Consider the following 20,597-nt stretch of genomic DNA (forward strand, 5'->3'; position numbering starts at 1 on the left):
TTTCCCCCTCTCCCTCTTTTTTCCCCTCTCTTTTTCTCTCTCCCTCACTCTCACTCTTCCTGTTTCTCTGTCTGTCTGGACTGTTTATTATTCACTGCACTCCTCACTCACCCTTCTGCCTCTCTTCTGTCTTACTGCCTGTCTACCTTTAACTTTTCCCCTGTCTGTCTTCCTCCTCTTCTTTTTCACGCACACACAAACAGCCTCATACATGCATGCATACGCACACCTGCGCACGTACACACACATGCACACACGTGCAAACGTGTGCGTACACTCACACACGTGTGCACGCACAGATACACACACACACACAATATTACATAAGGAGGTACAGTCGCAGGCATGCACGCATGCACACACACACACACACACACACACACACACAGCATGCGCAGTGCATACAGATTGCTGTCATTGACAGCGTGTCCGACCTTCAGCATTGCAGGTATCACATGCAGAGGACGGCTGCCGTTGCCATGGCGCCTCGCTGGCAGACAGATCTCCATTTTGTGTGCACGTATACGTGAGCTCTCACAGATCTTTCGTATGCTACTGTTTAATATGCACGCATACACACACCACACTGACTCATCTGTGACTTGCACCTGTACTGTATTTAACGCTGATTGTTTTCGGTTTTTATTATTATTGTTTCAATCTGAGTAATTTATGGACGTTTATTTTGAATATTTAAAAACCTGATGAAAATCAGTTGGGGGAAAAAATAGCCTAATGCAGAAATCCTGGTGAAAATCAGATCATAAAAAAAAAAAAAACAATTCCAACATCAGGGTGAAAATTTGATTTTAATTTGAAACATCTATAACTTACTACTTTTTATCGCATAGGCTAATCAGCAGCCTGTTTGCGTTACCATTTTCTCTCTACTTTCGTTTTCAGGAAGCTTAGGCCTATTCTGAAGCTAGCTGAATCCCCAATCGCAGCGCTCCTGTGTATAGAGCATTTGTGGCTGAGCACTACGGAGTCCGTACGCTTTCGTTGGACATCATAACATTCTACGAGGATTCTCACTAAAATGAGGAGTTGTAGCCTGTATGTCTGTTGTAGCCTTAAAAAAACGGTTAAGCGGTGCGCACCGGGAACGAAGGTTAGCAAATCAATGGTCCGTGTTACATAGATTAGGTGAAGAATAAATGTCAATATTAATGTTCCGTGGAATCGTTTGCTAGTTACCCAGCAATGCGCTGGACTGCGGACAGTTCTGCCCCGTTACGACAGTGCCTCACACTGACGGCAGAGGAGGCTTCTCTCATTTACGCTGAGAGAACATTAACATTATGCGCTAATATTTCCCTTATTATTTGTTACATCATTAACAACCCTAACCCTGGTGTGTGTACACGTGTTTCTGAGATCAATCGTGTGTGAGTATGACCTTTCATCATTTTGTGGGTGTGTGTATGCGTGTGCGTACATTTGTATTAGAGAGAGGGACGGGAGGTCTTTGCACAGCCAGAGTGAACGTGGGAGGGCGGTGATTAATTGATACGCGCCATAACTTGGAACCAGTGATCCGGTGCGGAATCGTCATCATTGGCTCTCATTGCCCAGCTCGCACAATGCGGCGCGGAGTGAAATATATACACGCGCACATTAATGTGCCCAGCACATATAGACATAATTCGATTCTTCGGACCTGGTCCAATCCCATCCCATTTCCTGGCCTGTCGTTATTTTGGCTCTGGCACGGACGTAAGCGATTCCACATGTGTACCGGTCTGGGCCAAGAGGATTTCTTTACCCTGCAGGGCCCTCTTGTGGCTGCAACATGCACCTGCATGTGATTTCATTCATTTTTCTTGGTAAGCGAGTTAGTTGGCACTGAGGACCGTAGAGGGAGGGGGAAAAAAGTACAGGAAGTTGGCACAGAGGCCTGTAGCGTTTGTTGTTCCTTGTGCCAGGCCTTTGATGTGTAATCCCCTCCCAAGTTATATGGAAAACAACAAAAGGGGTCTCAGAATTGCATTTGTTGGCAGGAAGTGAAAGAACAGGGAAGAATTGTAGCAATTTCCTTCTATTTAGCGCCACGTTTTTTTTTGTTGTTTTTTTTTTGTAAATGACCAGTCTGAACTTTGTCAGTTATTTGCACGAGAAGCAGGGTTCGCTCACTCCCTTGTGATAATGAAAAATGTTGTTATCAGCTTTAAAGATAATAAGCAAAGTGGACAGACCGAACTGTAGAACTGCTTTTGTTTCTGTACTGTAGGCCTATTCTTTGTCTGCCATAAATTGTCATCAGTGAGGCAGTTGCGATGCAAATTTTAACTGTCCCAGGGACATCTGGGCTCTGAAAATGGGCTATTTCTTAAATAATTCGGGAACGTCTTGATTGAGTCTCTGCTTGCTTACACTCACCGTCTATTGTCCTTCTTATACCCCCCCTGTGCCATCCCCTGATTCCTGTCCCTTTAACCCCCCCCCCCTCCCTGTTAAAGTGGGAGGGGCTGCTGAAAGTTAAAATGGGTGGGGCCTGTGCATGGATTGAATCGTATGTATGTGTCTGACTCATAACGTTGCAATCAACTTGCCATGTAATTTTCCTTGGAAAAAATGCGCGACATCAAGGTGGATTTGCATTCTGTTACTTGGTTACAAAACACACACTGGGGGAAAATCAGTGATGGAGTGTCCCTGCATTGCTGACACTCTGACCGTCTGTAGTCCCTTTTGATCCCCCCTGTCCCGCCCCCTGATTCGTGTCCCTTTAACCCCCTATGTGTTTATTTTGGATGAAAGTGTGTCCCTACAATGTGTTTGTGTCGTGACATAAAGCGCTCTGAATAGATTTAAAGATTCTTTCCTTTTGTTTTTTAATGCACTAAATAGTCTAGCACGTCCATTTCTGAAATGTTGACCCCCCCCCAGGAGATGGAGCTCCTGGACACGCTGCTGCGGGCCAAGGCGGACGCCCCCGAGGCGTGGGACGCGCGGAGCGGGGGCAGCCTGCGCTCGGCGCTCAGCCGCCAGGACCGCAGCCGGCTGCTCTGGGACGACATCGCCCTCCTGGAGGAGGACACCAGCAAGGTCAACGCCCTGCAGCTGCGCCTCGACGAATCGCAGAAGGTCCTGCTCAAGGAGCGCGAGTAAGGAGCCTGGGGGAGTGGAGTTAGGGGAGGGGCCAAGTTAAAGTGGGAGGGGCCTGTGCAAGGATTGACTCATAAGTTTGCAGTTAATTTGCGATGTCATTTTTGTCGCCAGCAAAAATGCACGTCAAGGTGGATTTACATTTTGTTACTTGGTTACAAAACAAAAAAACACTCACACACCCTTGGAAGATACACAAACACATAGGAACAGTAATGCACACACACACACACAACCAGAAGACTGAAAAACCTTTCTCATTGAGGGGGAGATTGAGGCGGATGCCTGGGGTTTCTGGGGGTTGTATGCGCAGGGGGAATGGAAGCAAGGGTCCTACCTACAGTTAGTGCTGTCCACATGCCTGCCTGTAAGAAAGTGAATGCCCCTTTCAGCCTTGAGCCTCCCGTGCTAACACCTGTCCTGAGCAGTCAGTGAATAGGCTGGGCTCGCCGCGGCCGAGACCGATGCGTTTTAGTCACAGGTGGGAGCTCAGGGCCGACGGTCTGCTGTTTGTAATCGTGGAGTTTGACTCCGGAGGGGGAACCACAACAAGTGCCTCACTTCCGTCTTCCATCCATTCCTGCTCCTTTTTTTTATTTTATTGACCGCACGCGTTTCTTCAGTGATGGCCGAGCGTGGGATGGGTGCGAAAGAGCTCAACACCTCGGCTGTCAGGAGTCTTGTCGGCGCTGTTTTGAGTTTCGGGGGGGGGGGGGGGGGTTGTGTGCGGGGGCAGGTCGGTACGCCTCGTTGGCTGTCAGCCCGTCGGCGTCCCGGGGCAGGAGGAAGGGGAAGGCGTTTCGAGTTTCGGGGCTCCTGTACCGTCGGCTGGTTTTGTTATGCCTCCGACCCCGGCGGCGCGCTTGCTGTCTCATCGGGGAGTCCCTCCCGGCCCAGAATCCTCAGCTGGAGAGCGCCGCGCGCGGCTGCAGCTGCCGCCGTCCGCGTTTCCTGCGGGAGAACGAGCGCGTGTTTGTTCTGCCGCGAGCCGCTACGATGTATCCGCTGACTCACATGAGAAATGACAACAGAACAGACAGACTGGAAGAGGAGGAGGAGGAGGAGGGGGGGGGTAGAGTTGGGGTGGGGAGGGGGGTGGAGGAAGTAGAAAGTAGAGGAAACAAGCTGTGAAAGAGAGATAGAGAGAGAGCAGGTGAGAAAGTGAGAAAAATAGGAGGGAGTGTGAGGGGAAGAGAGAAAGAGCTGGAAAGAAAGGAAAGGATAGAGAGAGTGAGGGGAGATAGAGAGGAGAGGGAGGGAAAGAGTGAGTGAGAGATATAAAGTGAGAGACGGTGAGTGAGAGAGCAAGATCCTTTTTTTACTTTTAAAAGACTCCTTTATTGTACGAAACGATGAAAATAAAATAACATGAATAAAATAACCATAATACATATTACATGCAAAACAGAAAATATCCACTCACACACGTACTCAGAGAATGAAAATAAAATAGTGAGTGGGGGGGGGAGAGGGAGGGAGAGAGAGAGAGAGTGAGATAGAGAATGAGACAGAGAGAGGGGGAGGGAGAGAGGGAAAGAAAGGGAGACAGAGAGAGAGACAGACAGACAGACAGACAGACAGACAGACAGACAGACAGACAGAAAGAGAGAGAGAGAGAGAGGGAGAGAGGGAGAATGAGAGGGAGAGGGAGAAAATGAGAGGGAGAGATAGAGAATGAGACGGAGAGAGGGCGCAGGGGGTCCTGCAGGAGCTCTTCGCCGGCGCTCTGTCTCTGTTCCCTTGCGGTGCTCTGACGGGCGCGGGCGTCAGCGGGGCTGTTCGGGAGCTCAGAGATTCGACTCCGAGCCCGGAGAGCAGATCTGTCTCGCCAGCGTGACGTCCCTGCTCCCGCCCGGCCGAACCACGGCGAGCTGCCACTACTGCCACCTCTCTCCCCCTCTCTCTCTTTCTCTCTCTGTTCCTTTCCCTCTCTCCCTCTCTCTCCTTCTCCCTCCCTCTCTTCTCTCCCCCTCTGTTCCTCCCTCCCTCTCCCCCTTTCTCTGTCTCATTCCTATCTCTCCTTCTCCCTCCCTCTCTTCTCTCCCCCTCTCCCTCCTTCCCTTCCCCTCTCTCTCCCTCCCTACCTCCCTCTCTCTCTCTCACTCTCCCTCTCCCTCCCTCCCTTCTCTTCCCCTCTCCCTCTCTGTCCCTCCCTCTCTCTCTCCCTCCCTACCTTTCTTCCTCTCTCCCTCTCTCCCTCTCTCTCCCCCTCTCTCTCCCTCTCTCTCTCTCCCTCCCTCCCTCCTTACCCAGCAGGTGCATGTTACCGCACACCAGCCTCAGTCCTTCACACGCCGCTCGTTCCTCACGTTCGTTAACACAGAGGAAGACCCGGCTAAAGGGTCCAGCTCCAATCCCAAATCAATTTTGGGTGGTAAATTGTTCTGCTCACCCGCGATTCGTCTCCAAGACGGACACAGTCAGTCTCAAGCCAGTGTGTCCCAAAAGAAGGTGTGATTCTGATGCAGGATGTGGGAATAAATATATGTCTGGGCAGCCACAGTTTAGAGAAACATGACTCTTTCAACCTTCCAACAGCGGGTGGGTTAATAAAATGCAGAACATTGGGGTTCATTAGGGTTTGTCTCCTCTGTAGGTGGCTCGTTCAGGGGTGCAGAGGTGAGACTGTAACCAGGTTGCTGGGCAGAATGTGCACATTGCATTAGGGCAGGACCTGGCAGCCTTGCCTTGTGTCTGTCTGTCTGTCTGTCTGTCTGGTAGCTGGTTTCCACCAATCAGAACGGACATCATGACCGCAGGCTGGACGGTGACTGTGCGCTTTGGGCTCAGCTCACGCGCCCCTCTGTCGCTCCCTATCAGCGAACGGACTGCACTTCATGTTGTTTTCCGAACCTTGCGTTAACCCCCCCCCCCCCCCCCGAAAATCGAGACACGAAGAGGTGTAAAGAAGTCCCCGGCTGCGCCCCAAACAGATGTGCAGGTGCTTAATCTGCACCGAGCCGCACTGGGCAGCACCCTCACCAACGATATCAACCCCAGGTGACGATAAGTGCGTGAGAATTCCCCTGGGGGGCGGGGGGGGGGGGGGGGGGAGTGTGGAGGCGACGGAAGGCGACAGCTGCAGGTGTGGAAAGGGGTGATGACGCTGACAGAAACAGATGTGGCTGTGTTCTATGGCGGGTTGGTTTGGGGGGGCTGAACCTCTAACTGAAAAGTCGTGGTTTTTGAATCGCAGACGGGGTTTCGCGGCCGCCAGGCTAACGTGCTAAAGTTGAGGAGACAGCTGTTTGAATGGGATGTGAAACGTTATCGACGCAAGCAGACGCCTGACCCCGGAGCCTCTGCTGAGCGTGTGAATGCTGGTGTTACTGTAATAACCATCGGTGCGGTCCGTACCACAGTCCCAGGTGCAGGAAATACAGCAGAATAAACCTGAACGAATGGGCAGGAATGCAGTGATGTCATCTGATGTGTACTCTGTAATAATGATGGCATTTCAGCAACACAAATAACATAAGCCGCACCTTAAAGAAAGCTGGGTAATGGACACTTTGTCTAAAATCAGTTTAGGGGCTGCATGGACGTGTTTTTAACTGCAAGGTTTTCAGTAATGGGGTGTCCAGGTGTGTCCCGTTTTGGAGGGTCCTCATCTTTGACCCCGGTCTCTGTTGTGTTTTTTTTTTGGGCCTGCAGGGACAAGCACTCGCTCAGTAAGAGCATCGAGAAGCTGGAGGCGGAGCTGAGCCAGTGGAAGCTGAAGTACGAGGAGCTGAACAAGACCAAGCAGGAGGCCCTCAAACAGGTGAGCCCGCCGCGGTCAAAATGGCCGCCAACACACCGCGGTGTTCACGCGGTGTAAGTTCCGTTTGAGCGTGCTGTCGGAAATATGAGTTGCCATGGATACCACAATCCGTTTTCCACTGTTTACAATTTTGGGCATTCAGCCAATGCTCTTATATCTGGAGCGACGTGCACTTTTACATAGTATCCATTTATACAGGTGAATATAGTGTAGCGAAGCAATTCGTGTTAAGTGCCTTTGGTCAAGGGTAAAAAAACAACTGTGGCCTACTTGGGAGTTAGACCTGGGACTGCTGCATTAGAGGCCCAGTCCACTAACCATTACACCATGCTGCTGCTGCCAGTAATGCAGCAGGTTTCTTTAATCATCTTATCTCGTTTTTCTGATCTGGTATTATGTGTAAATCCCCAGAACCTCTAATCAAAAGACAGCAATAACTCACCGTGTCCCCCTCGCTGAGGACGCTCCTCGGCTGACGGACACTTCAAAGCCGCTCGGGGCCGTTTTGGCGAAGTGGAACCAGCTTTAAGTGGAACCGGCCGTGCCTGGGCTGCGGCGGGAAAAAAATCGGTGCTGCAGTGTCAGAGGGTGGCCAGCAGGGGGAGCCCACGCTTCATGTTTGACGGAAATGACAGGGACAGAACGCGAATGCCTTTTGAAATAACGGTTTAAATTAACTGCCGGCCCGTGGCATGTGCCTGCCGCTCTGGCAGAATGTTAAGTGCGCGTCTCTCAATGAGAAAAGAGAGCAATTTTTTTTTCCTGTTAGGGGTGTGATTTTTTCCTCATTTTTTAGAAGCCTCTAGTGTTGGGCTTTGTCTGCACATTCTGTCTCTCCGACGACTGTCACAGGGCCAAGGCTGCTGACGTGTGCGTTTAGGACATGCCCAAGTGTCCCGCCTCTGAATGGGAGACTCGGGGTGGGACGATTAGCACCTGCTGATATAGCAGGAAACGTGCTGTTTTTCTTTTTTTAGAGGAGAGAGAAGAGAGCGGTAGGTCGCGTGTGAGGGGAGAGAGGGAGGAGGGCGGGGGAGAGACGGATGGGAACTGAACGTTTCGGCTGGAACGGAGCAGCGCTGGGGCAAGGGGACAGAGCGGGAGGGAGCCGGCCAATCGGACGAGGGTGGCTTCGCAGCGGGAGGAAGGGAGGGAGGGAGGGAGGGAGGGAGAGAGGGAGGGAGGGAGAGAGGGAGGGAGGGAGGGAGAGAGGGAGGGAGGGAGAGAGGGAGGGAGGGAGGGAGGGAGGAGAGAGAGGGAACAAGCGAGCGAGCGTGCCCATTAGCGGGAGGGTCAGCGGCGGGGCGAGGGGCGTGGCGTTTCAGCCTTTCAAGGCTGCCTCTGAGGGGTTGGCATGGCGACACCGGGGAGGCTGTGCGCGGGCCAGCCGGGGCGTCACTCAGGAGAGCTGTCAGCTGTCACTCATCAGTGCGCCACGGCAACCGGCCCTTTGCCTCACAGGATCTGGCTTTGGGATGAAGTGGTGCCTGATATGGCCCGTTTCCCTGACACCTGTCTCTCTCCCTCTCTCCCTCTCCATCCCTCCCTCTCTCCCTCCCTCTCTCCCCACCTCCCTCTCTCCCTCTCTCCCCCTTCCCCCTCCCTCCCCTCTATCCTCTCTCCCCCTCCCTCTCCTCTATCCTCTCTCCCCCTCCCTCCCTCCCTTCCTCCCTCTATCCCTCTCTCCCTCCCTCTCTCTCTCCCTACCTCCCTCCCTCTCTTCCTCCCTCCCTGTCTCCCTCTCCCTCTCTCCCCCTCTCTCCCATCCTCTCTCCTTCCCTCCCTTCCTCCCTCCCTGAATCAGAATCAGAATCGTATTTTATACTGTCTCCCTCTCCCTCTCCCCCTCTCTCCCTCTGGCCAGCTGAACCTGCTGAAGGAGGTGCACCAGGACGAGCTGGGCCGCATGTCTGAGGATCTGGAGGACGAGCTGGGAGCCAGAACCAGCATGGACAAGAAACTGGCTGAGTTGAGAGCGGAGGTCAGTCCAAATCTGGCAACCTGCACAATGCCCACATCTGGCAACCTGGCTGAAGCTAATGATACAGCACACATACCTGCATATAGAGGCTGTGCTCCTAAATGCCTGATTAGTGCCGCAGTACCTCTCAGACAGCTGAAAACAGCACCAATGCAAGCGATGGTGAGGTTGAGTCAGAAAACATAAACAGTGATGTCGGCAGTGCTGATGGAGAGCAAACTGCCATAGGGTTATGGACATTTAAATTAATATTTTGCTATGATTCATAGCGATACCGATCGATTTTTGCACACTGTATTGACTAGTTTGGATCGTTGCCCTTTGAACCGATGCAGCAAATCGTTACTCCCCTATTCGTTACACCCCCTCATTTTACCTAAGTGAGAGATGCTTTTATCACCACGGGCCCCCACCAGGAGGCGCTGCGGCTGCTTATGGAGGTCCCTGTTAACGCGCGGTCTCCGGGGTCGTGACCTTTGCTCCTCTCGGTGACGCCTTGTCAGGACGGGATCGCTGAGCGGTGACGGTCGACGTCGATCGTGGCGAATGAGCAGGTGCCTCTGTGCCTGCTGAGGCTGTTTAATGAAGAGCTGCCTGTCACCAGCGCCGGCTTTTTTTTTCTCTTTCCTTAATTTTCTCCGCGGGGGATAATGGAAATGTCAACATCGCTGGCGACAAAACAGAAATTATTGAGTCTGGATAATTTTTTGTTGTTAAGGGTTCCTGTGAAGAAGGATGTGGAGTTGAATGAGAGCGTTAGCTGCTCACGTTGCTGGTTTTGAATGCCTCATTTTTTTTTTCTTTCTCCCCCTTTCTTTCTGAGAGAGAGGGAGAAAGGAGGTTGTGGGAAGGGGAGAGAGGGGGTCAGAGAGGTAGAGGTGGGAGAGAGGGAGAGAGTGAGAGACTGAGAGACGGAGAGAGAGAGAGAGAGAGGGAAGGAGAGGAAAGGAGAAAACAGAAAGAGTCTATGAGCCCGCTGCAGTCGAAGAGCTGATTCTCGGGTGCTTACGAACCCGACATCCCATAAACCGCTGAAGCTGTGCGATCTGGACGCTGAGGATCACTGTAAACCCGTCCATACGTCCGCCATCGCCCTGGTTACGCCAGCGCCGAGCCCCTGAGCTCGCCCGGGAACGCTCCCGCGGTGCTGCCGGCGCCAGCGTTTCCACGATGTCGCCAAGATGGCGGCGGTGGGCCGTGCGTCGGGGGAACGGCCAGTAACGACGCAGTAAACCGTCGTTTACGTTCACAGACAAAGTTCAGGGCAAAATGGCGATGGAATCCTGGCCTGAGCTTCTGTGTTTAGTTCTGTGCGTGTGTATATGTGTGTGTGTGTGCATGCGTGTGTGTGTGTGTGTGTGTGTGTGTGTGTGTGGTGTGTGCGTGTGTGTAAGTGTGTGTGTGCGTGTGTGTGTGTGTGCGCGTGTGTGTGTGTGCGTACGTGTGTGCGTACGTGTGCGTGTGCGTGTGCGCGTACGTGTGTGTGTGTGTATGTCCGTCCTCCTGGAACTGGGTCAGGTCCCATTAATACCGACCCGTGGAAACGCACTTCAGACCCTCCGCCCGTCCCACGCCTTGTTATCCCCCGCTGCCTGTGCACCCCTGACAGATACCTTTCGCTCCAGAGAGCATCCCGGGCCCTAATTGGTCACGCTGTTTCGAACTGCGCTCCTTCCCCCGGCTCCTGAGCCCTCCCACCGTCCGCGAGTTTGGGTAACCGGAACGTCGTCACGGCGACGGGTTCGTAAGGAGAGCTGAATTTACCGTTTTTTTTTTTTTTTTGGCAAATTGAGTCACGCAGATAACACCCCCGGCTGCACCCCTCTGCTTCTCCTTTTGGTCTTTTTCTGGTCTTTTTTTTTTTTTTTAAAGAGCTCTTCTTCTTCTCAAGGCTTTCAAAGGCGTGTTTCACAACGGGCGCGACCACCAGGCGGTCCCCCAAACCCCCTCCCAACCCCTCCCCCCCCGCTGCGTTTTTCACTTCAGAGCGCGGGGCTGTGGGACGGCCCGGGGGGTACAGGGCTTTCGATTTCGGTTCTCCAGGAGACAGGGATGCCGTTTGTCTGCTCGCTGCCCGAAACTGAGAAAAAGACCCAATAAAAAAAAAAAGATTTAAAAAAAAAAAAAAAAAAGACCCAAAATCGCGGATTTCTCTAAGCAAGTGTTAAGGGTTTTTTTTTTTTGGTGTGTGGAAGATTTTATCGATTTTTCCAGCGGTCCTTGTTAAAAGTAATCATAATCTGTGGGTGATGGGATGTGCTCGGGAAATAAGAACTGGGATTTTTTTTTTTGGTACGCTTTACGACTTCTTTGCGGTGATCAGCTGGTGCCTTTGTCTGGTGCGGGCACTTTCAGCTCCGTAATGAAAAATGTGTCGGGTCTGATAGTCTCCGTCCCAGATTCACCCCTCCCCTGTGTAGCTACCTCTCATAGCCTTCATTTCCCTCATCCTCATTTATCCTCTGTCTTTAATCTTTAATGATTTTTACAGACTTTTCCCTTTCCCTCCTCTCCTCTCTCTATTTCTGTTGTTCCCTGCTTTGTCCTGCTCTTCATATCTAATTTAGTCCTTTCGTTCTTCTCTTTCTTCTCCCTCTTTTTGCTATTCCTGTCTCTCCTTCTCTTTGCACCTATTTTGCTTTCTTCTCTCCCCTATCCCCCTCTCCCTTTCCTCTTTCTGATCCTGCCCACTCCCCCTCTCTCTTCATCAGTAACCCTCCCACCCTCCTTCCTAACCCTGTTTCACCCTCTTTTCTTCTCTACAATCTTGTACCTCCTTTCCTGTCCTCTCCTCCTCTCTAACCTGCTCCTCCCTCCTCTCTCCTCCTCTCTAACCCTGTTCCTCCCTTTCTCCTCCTCTCTACCCCTGTTCTTCCCTCTCTCTCCTCCTCTCTAACCTGCGCCTCTCTCCTCCTCTCTAACCTGCTCCTCTCTCCTCCTCTCTAACCTGCTCCTCTCTCCTCCTCTCTACCCCTGTTCCTCCCTCCTCTCTCCTCCTCTCTAACCTGCTCCTCCCTCCTCTCTAACGTGTCTCCCCCTCTCTCTTCTCCTCTCTAACCCTGTCTCCCCCTCTCTCTGTGGCAGATGGAGCGGCTGCAGGTGGAGAACGCGGCGGAGTGGGGGCGGAGGGAGCGTTTGGAGACGGAGAAGCTGGCCCTGGAACGGGACAATAAGAAGCAGCGGGCGCAGCTGGAGGACCTGGAGGAGCAGCTGGCCCGCAAGCGCAGGCAGGCCGCCAGCGCCCTGGACACCGACCTCAAGAGCATCCAGAGCGAGCTGTTCGAGAGGAACAAGGTGAGAGAGAGCGCTGTGCGCCTGGGGCCTGCGTGCCTGCGTCTCACCTGTGTTACACCTGAGACTGCGCACCTGTGTCTTACCTGAGACTGCGCACCTGTCTCACCTGGGGCCTGCACACCTGCGTCTTACATGAGACTGCGCACCTGTGTCTCACATGAGACTGCGCACCTGTGTCTCACCTGAGACTGCTCACCCGTGTCTTACCTGAGACTGTGCACCTGTGTCTCACCTGTGTTACACCAGAGACTGTGCACCTGGGGCCTGCATCTCACCTGAGACTGCGCACCTGTGTCTTACCAGAGACTGCTCACCTGTGTCTTACCTGAGACTGCTCACCTGTGTCTCACCTGTGTCTTACCTGACACTGCTCACCTGTCTCACCTGGGGCCTTCTCACCTGTGTCTTACCAGAGACTGCTCACCTGTGTCTCACCTGAGATTGCTTACCTGTGTCTCACCTGGGGCCTGCTCACCTGTGTCTTACCTGAGATTGCTCACCTGTGTCTCACCTGTCTGTCCTTACCTAATCCGTGTATCTCTGTCTTTAAAATGGCCTGTAAGTAGGGCCATTCAGAGCTGGCAGAATGAGAGGAGGACAGTGAGAGAATCAGATAAAATCAATGAAGCCCCCCCTACCCCACGCCCTGTTATTATTACTGTTATTGATTGTGGCTTTATTGTATGCTTCGGCAGTGCAGTATACTGTACTTGTCAGGCCAATAAGGCTGATTTGATGGAAACAGTGACTGAGGGAGTGCGGGGGGGGTGGGGGGGGTGGGGAGAGATGGGTATCTTTCTCATATCCTAACATGGGCTTGAGTATTTTTGTTGTATATAAAATGTTGTTGATTGGGCAACAGATCTTATCACAGTGCATTATAGTGTAATGTAGTGCACTTCATAAGGTACTGTGTGTGCCTGTGTGTGTGCGTGCGCATACGTGTGTGTGCGTGTATGCGTGTGTGCGCGCGCGTGTGTGTGAGTGTGTGTTTATGCATGCGTGTGTGTGTGCATTTATGTGTGCGTGTGCGTTTATGTGTGTGTGTGTGTGTGCGTGCGTGTGTGTGGGGGCGGGCTTGCGTGCGTGTGTGTGTGCGCGTGTGTGTAAGGGAGGACGGTGCTGCAGGTGGGAGGCTGTGCAGGTGACACACAGCGCCAGGCCGGCTCACTGTGACGGTGGGCCCTGTTAATTGCCTGTGCCGTGAGCTATTCCACATCTAATGGCTCCCATGAAGGGTCAGAAGGAAAGTGCCTTTATTCCCCAATACATCCCCTTAATTGAGTTTTATACAGCCAATCCTGCACTGGTAGATTACACCCGGGCAGAGATGAATGGGCAGGGCCCAGAGGGGAGGGAGGAGAGGGAGAGAGAGAGAGAGAGAGAAAAGAGAGGGAGCGAGACCTTTTTACTCTTTCACTCCCTCTCTTTTCTCTCTCCTTCTCTCTTCTCCTCTTTCTCTCTATCTCTCTCTCTCTTTTTCTGTTCTCTATCTCTCTTTTCTTCTTTCTCTCTGTCTCTCTCTGTCTCTCTCTCTCTCTCTCTCTCGCTCTCTCTGTCCCGCTCTCTCTCTGGGATGGATTTATAGCCCTTGATTAGGTGCCACTGAGGGCTGATCTGAAAATGGAAGCAGGGCGGCTCTGTGCCGTATAACATCACCAGGAATTTACTGCGGCGTTTAGTCTGGTCTGTTATGGGTGAACCAGAGAGCCCACCCTAATGGAGTAATCACCCCTCATGCACTCACTGGGCACACACACACTCACTCGCGCACACACACTCGTACGCACGTACATATGCGCATGTATGTGGACACTCCCGCGTACACACACACACACACACACACACACTCATTCGCACACACACACTCGTATGCACGTACATATGTGCATGTGTGCCCTTGCACACACACGTGAACGTGGACACACGCATGCCCATACACAGACACCTATTCTCCAGGACACCTGCTGACCTGGCTTTTGAAGAAGGGAGGGAGGGAGGGAACAGGGGATGGGAGGAATGGAGAGAGAGACCAGTGTGAGAGGTGGACTTTTCTGGAGAGAGGGTGGGAGGAGTCTTGTGTGCAGATACCTACTCTGGTTCTCTGGACATAATGGGGTCACAAGGCTCAGGAGGGAGAGTTTGGCCCTTTGGGGAGTGGGAGGGGCTTAGAGGATCAGTGGCTGTGGAGCTTGGGTGGGGTTTAGAGAATCCCTGGTTACGAGTTGTGGGCGGGGCAGAGAGAATCTGGCTATGGTGTGTGGGTGGGGTTTAGAGAATTGGTGGTCAAGGCGTGTGGGTGGAGTTTAGAGGATCAATAGAATTTCATTTGTATGGTGCTTTTTACAGTGACATCGTCGCAAAGATGCTTTGCGGAGAGAATAGAAAAAGGAGTCAAACGAAAAGGTCAGAGCCCTCAAAAACAGGCGGATGAGGTAAAAACAAAACAAAAAAAACAATAAAAAAAAACAAACTTGCCAGTGAATCATTGCTTATAACATGTGGGCGGGGCTTACATAACCGGTGGTTGCTGGGGGTGGGAGTGCCTTAATGGGGAGATTTTACATGGCAGTATGGGGCAGACATAGGGAAAGGGAAAGACATAGGGACCATTGTGTACAGTCGGTGTCAGAGATCAGTCCTGACCAGTTTGGGACGGGTGACGCAGACGTACGGGGGCTCCTGTGGAATCATGGGACAGCTGGGTAATAAAAAGGAAGACTCTGGCTGAGAGGAAGCATGAAGTAACTCAGCCTAAGGGGATGTGACCTGATATAATAAAAAAAAGTGGGTGAGGATATAAATATTACTACAGAGATAACTTTCCCCCGGTGGAAGTTTTCGCCGGTATTTTACCGTAAAACTCACCGCTGTCAGGGAGGCGGAGTTGGCGGTTAACAGTGAATTATCCGCTCGTGAAAAAAGCAAAATGGAAGAAAGCCGTCCGGGTGTGAGTTAGATGAAGAGGAGTGTGTGCGCGCGACGAGGCTGTGTGAGAGAGGCCATGAATCTGTGTGTGTGTGTGTGTGTGTGTGTGTATGCGTGCATGCTTGTGTGTGTGTGTGTGTGTGTGTGTGTGTGTGTGTGCGCTCGTGTGTTTGTGTGTGCGCTTGTGTGTGGGTGTATATGTGTGTGTGTGCTTGTGTGTGTGTGTGTGTGTGTGCGTGTGTGGGTGTATATGTGTGTGTGTGTGTGCGCGTGCATGCTCGTGTGTGTGTTTGTGTTTACGCTAACGATGCTAGCCCCCCGTAGCGCAGGCAGCTTGATTAATGCTGCTCTCTCTGCTGCTCAGATAGATTTATTGATCCCGGTATAGAGAGCGAAAGAAGCAGAGCGATTAAGACTCTGCACAGACACTGGCACAAAACAAAGTGTGATTGATACCAAACACGCATCTCCGCACATTCACCACACACTCATCACACACTCAACACACACAGCAGACTCATCACACACTCATCACACACTCACAGCACACTCACCACACACTCACCGCACACTTACCACACACTCATCCCACACTCCACACACACAGCAGACTCATCACACACTCAACACACGCAGCAGACTCATCACACACCCATCACACACTCACCACACTCTCATCACACACTCACAGCACACTCATCACACACATCAGACTCATCACACTCACTCAGCACACCCATCACACACTCACAGCACACTGACCACACACTCACCACACAGTCATCGCACACTTACCACACACTCATCACACACCACACACTCACAGCACACTCATCACACACTCACAGCATGCTCAACGCACACCGATTACACACTCATCTCTGACTTGTCACATGCGTGCGTGTGTGTGTTTATACGGCTAGCGTGAGTGTGCTTGTGTGTTTGTGTGGCCGGGGTGGTACTGTCAAGGGCCAAGTAGGAAGTATGGTGGAGTACAGGGTGCTTTGCATTTGAAAGAGAACGGAGACATGAGGAGAGTCTCATTAATCATGATTATTAGTGACGGGGGGGGGGGGCAGCCTGTCCATGGACTGAAGGGGGGGGGGGGAGGTACAGAGGTCCCCACAGGGCCTGGGACATCTGCGGGCTCAGACACCAGCTGGACTGGGGTGGTGTCCAAGGTTTGTTGGGGATGGGGGGATGGGGGGATGGGGGGGGCAAGAGTGCGCATTGAACAGGTAGCACCTGGCCTTGGGTAGGAAGAGACACACATAAGCACACACATGCTCTCTCTCACACGCGCACACACATGCACACTAACACACATACAGACCCACACATAGGTGTCACGGATGCACACACACACACCTGCATCATCACACCCTACACTGTATGATGTGTGTAGTCAGGCTCACCAGCCACAGGCGGTGGCGTTGGAAGGACCCCCCCCCCCCCGTAAATCATCTGTGTTTCCAGCGCTGGCGGTAATGGCGGCTTTCCTGATTTAGCACGGGGAAGGGCAAGAGTTGCGCTTTCATTCGGTCTCTTCCGCTCGCGCGTCGATGTTGACGTGGAAGCCCTCGGTTCCCGGGCCCCCTGCCATTTTCATTTGGCGCCGTTTTAAAAAATGCAAAACCCTGTCTCTATCTGTCCGCCCGCGAGGAGTCATCCTGGGCATAGGAACTGATGGACGCTCCCTAAACAAACCCCTGGGTGCTGTCTTCTCTCTTTCTCCCCTCTGTCTTTATCCATCTTCCCCTTTTCTCTTGATGCATCGCGGGCTTCGTACCTTTAATTTCTCTTTATTTTTTCCCCCTGGCAATCGGAAGACGGTTTCTCGTTTCTTCGTGCAGAAGCCGGCAGTTATAGCTCAGCGGCGTATTTGGCAGAGGCAGCTCCCCTGCGTTCTCCGGGGTGGGTTTAAGGTGGAAAACAAAAAAAAAACAAAAAAATGAAAAACTGAAGAAACGACGGTAATTCTCCAGTGCTGTTTATACAGGCAAGACTGGCGTCCGCTGGTCCCTGAATTCCCTGGGAAGCGCATTAAAAGTAATGATCCTGAAAAAGCACGCGCGCCGCGGGCGACCTGTTGAAAAATACGCGAAAATAAGATTTAGGCTGAAGTCCGTGGAGCAGCCCCCGTATTATCGGTTATTATTTATTAATATATGTTATTAATTATTATAATGGAATAATATGTTATTGTATCGTGCCCTGTCGTCCCCATACACAGAGGGAGTGTTTATGCAGTGGCCTTTGGTGACAGTCGTGTCTCAAATGTATTTGTTAAAACTGCCCGTCTGGCATTTCTCAGATGTGTTTTGGCAAGGTTGGTTTAGTAATCTCATGTTCAGAAAACTCAGACCCATCTTGAATGTCATAAACGAAGCATAGGTACAAATCAACGGATAATCGAATAACAGTTTAGCCGTTTTCGTCAAATGGATACTCGCTTATCAGATTTTGCTTTATTGAAAACAAAGCCTTAAAACAAGAAATGTAATAGTTTCGATGTTTTTTGTTGTTGGAAAATGTCAGTGTGCATGGCTTTTTCTGCCTTCAAATTGTGCTAACAGAATCAGTATCGTGTTCTAGTTTTTATTGCTTGTCGTAGGTGCTGAAACAAAGGAATATTTAAAATATTTAGAATTTTTTTTCCCTTGGCGCGAATGAAATCCACGACCTCAATCTGTGATCTCAATCTCTACCAGAAGACTTTCTGTCTACTTCCCGTCACCCACACAGCTGGTAATAATTACGGTTACAACATGGGTCTTTCACCCGCGGACCGTAGGTGTTTGAATTACCATTTAAACGGAGCTCGCGGCTTTCTCTGCCTCGCGCGTTAGGTAATACCGTTACGTAGCTGCTTCACTTCTGCCGTAACTTTTTAAATTTTTTTTATTTATGTTGAATCCGGCGGCTGGGGAAGCTCTCAGACATATTCAAGAGGCCGCCATTTGAAGTGGAAATGGCGTGTCTCTCTCTCTCTCTCTTTTTTATTTTTTTTAAAGCTCTTTAAAGACCTTGGTTTGAAGGGCGTCTCAATCGCCTCGTCGGAGAGAAGCCGGTAGACCTCCTCTTCACTCTCGAGTGCGCGAGTTATGGGAGTCTGGGAGCTCTGGCAGATCTCTCTTGAGTGAGTGCAGCCGGTTTGTAGCCGATGTTGTTTGCCCGTTGTTCGCCAGTGTATTACCAGACGTTTTTGTCATTCAGAGCTCCGTTGTACAGTAACCAGATGACATATTTGCTTGACCATACGTGGGTCGTGTTCCTCTTACAAGGCTCTACAGTGCTCCCATTTTAGGAGCTTTTGCCCCTGAAAACTGATGTGTGCTAACTGGAAAATTAATTCTAATTAATTCATTAATTAGTGGGACGCATTAGTGGGCTCCTGAATTTTTCAGCTTAGCAGCAGATGTGCTCCCTGGACAAAACGTTAGCGTAGAGCCCTGCTCTTATATGGTGGATGGCTGAAGACAGGCAGAGGGAGGGGCTGGGAGGATGGCAAATTAACCACACCCCCCCCTTTCCCCCCAGACGTCCCCTGCTGCTAAGGCAGGTGTCTGAAGTGCAGGTGAGGGGTGGCTGTTGCCAAGGGCTCAGCGATTCGGTCAGGTGTGCATTTCTCAGGGAGAAAAAACGACGTGAAAAACCGACCATCCACCAGGTAGGCCGCGTGAGATGCGTCCCGCCCACCGGGCAGGCTGCGCAGCCAATCAGCTGCCATAGTTTTTGAAGGATTCTTCTTCAGGTTGGGCTGGATTGGTTGGCGGAAAAAGAACAAAAAAAACAAACAACAAAAAAAAAGAAATAAAAAGAAGTCTCATTAACAGATAATTGAGAATGTTTAAGATATAAAATAATTTCAGTGTTTTCTCACTGCGGGAGCAAATTTTTGTGAAACACAATGGCTTTGTCATCTTGACAAGAAATAGCCTCATGTGGGTGTAAAAGTGTTTCCCTATTGCCCTATCAGAGATTGCACTTTGTAATGTACATTGTGGGGGGGGGGATTGGGGGGTATTGTGTGTCGGCGGGTGAAGGGGGGGTTGAGTGTTGGCGGGTGGAGGGGATCGGGGGGGGTTGAGGTTTGGCAGGTGGGGGGCCGGTGGAGGCGGGGTCGAGGGTTGGCGGGTGGGGAGATCTACCATTAAGCGGCTGGAGAGAGGAAGGAGGACGTCGAGCGACTGTAAAAGAAAATGGCCGCCCTCGTCAGCAGAGCCGTTTGTTTATTGTTTTTATAAGGGCGGCTGGGCGGCCCGCGGCGAGGGCCGTCCCTGGTCAGCGTGAGGCGCGGACGCGCGGAGTTCACAGAGGAATAAAATATGCAAATAAAAGCCCTTTTCTGCGAGCAATTACGGGCTAATGGCCTCGATACGGAAAGTGGTTTTATTTTGCGCCACCCCATCTGTTTGTGCGGGGCGAGCGAGAGGTCTCGTCTCTCTCTCTCTCTCTCTCTCTCTCTCCCCTCAGGGTTATCATTATGATAGTTGCTGTTTGTCGTGATTATTAAACACTCCCTGTGCTGTCGTGTCTGTGCTTCGGGTTGTGTGTGCGCGGCTGCTAGTGTTTGTGTGTGTGTGAGAGAATGTGTGTGTGCGTGTATGTGTGAGTGTGTGTGTGAGAGAGAATGTGTGTGTGCGTGTATGAAATGTGTGTGTAAGTGTGTGGAAACGTATATATGTACAAATGTAGCGTGAGCAGGAATCGGCATGTTTGCAATGGTGTGAGAGAGAATGTGTGTATGTGTGCGAGAGAGATGGAGAGGGTGTGTCTGTGTGCTGGCTTTGTGTGTCAGACGTAGAGAGTGCCGTGTGTGTGTTTGTGTGTGTGTATGCGCATGTTTGTACACGTGTGCTTGCGTGTGGGTGTGTGTGCACACCTGTGCGTGCGTGTGTGTCAGCACTTCTCCATGGTGAAACGTGCAGGTTCGGTGTGAAATGAATTATCCAGCTGAAGACCGACTCTGCTCCTGTTCCAGGAGTCCTCCACTTTACTGCCTGTTGAGTCTGTCCTGGAATACGTCCGTCTCCTTTACCTCTGTCCTCTACCCTTCCGTTCTCTCCTCCGCGGACGTCTTTCCCCCTCCCTCGCTCTCTCCCTGTCGTTCGTAAGCAGCCGTGTTTGTCCTCGGGTCCGTCTCTCCGTCTCTCCGTCTGTCTGTCGGGCGCTGGGCACGGTGCGGTGTTGGCTCCTCCGTGCGGCCGAACGCCCCTCGCGGGATTAGCGGCGCCGCTGACATCAGTCCCCGCGACCCCTCCGACCCCTCGACCCCGCGTGTAGCCCGTCAGCGTGACGTGCGCATGTCCGCGCCGTGCGTCTGGACACACGTGTGCGCGTGCGTTTGCCTGAACACGCGTCTGTGGATGTGTGGCGTTGAGCTGAAACTGGACCGGCGGTGGTGAGTAGCGAGCGGTGTGTGTGTGTGTGTGTGTTGGCGTCTCGCTCCGAACCCCCCCCCCCCTCGCGCGCGTCTTGCTCCAAGCTGCGCCCCGCCAGCGCGTGGACCTGTGGAAACAG

General features: G+C 51.9%; 1 protein-coding gene across 2 annotated transcripts in view; it reads left to right on the forward strand.

Annotated features, from left to right (window-relative positions):
* Nucleotides 1-20,597, forward strand: part of ccdc102a (coiled-coil domain containing 102A) — an 83,745-nt gene that overhangs the window by 43,785 nt on the left and 19,363 nt on the right. For both annotated transcript variants that reach the window (XM_064337319.1, XM_064337320.1), the window contains 4 exons: nucleotides 2,890-3,107; nucleotides 6,763-6,871; nucleotides 8,736-8,852; nucleotides 11,937-12,146. In XM_064337319.1, the coding sequence (XP_064193389.1) occupies nucleotides 2,890-3,107; nucleotides 6,763-6,871; nucleotides 8,736-8,852; nucleotides 11,937-12,146 (654 nt within the window). The remainder of the gene's footprint in view (nucleotides 1-2,889; nucleotides 3,108-6,762; nucleotides 6,872-8,735; nucleotides 8,853-11,936; nucleotides 12,147-20,597) is intronic.

The sequence above is a fragment of the Anguilla rostrata genome, chromosome 5 (assembly GCF_018555375.3).
Source record: "Anguilla rostrata isolate EN2019 chromosome 5, ASM1855537v3, whole genome shotgun sequence".
Taxonomy (NCBI): domain Eukaryota; kingdom Metazoa; phylum Chordata; class Actinopteri; order Anguilliformes; family Anguillidae; genus Anguilla; species Anguilla rostrata.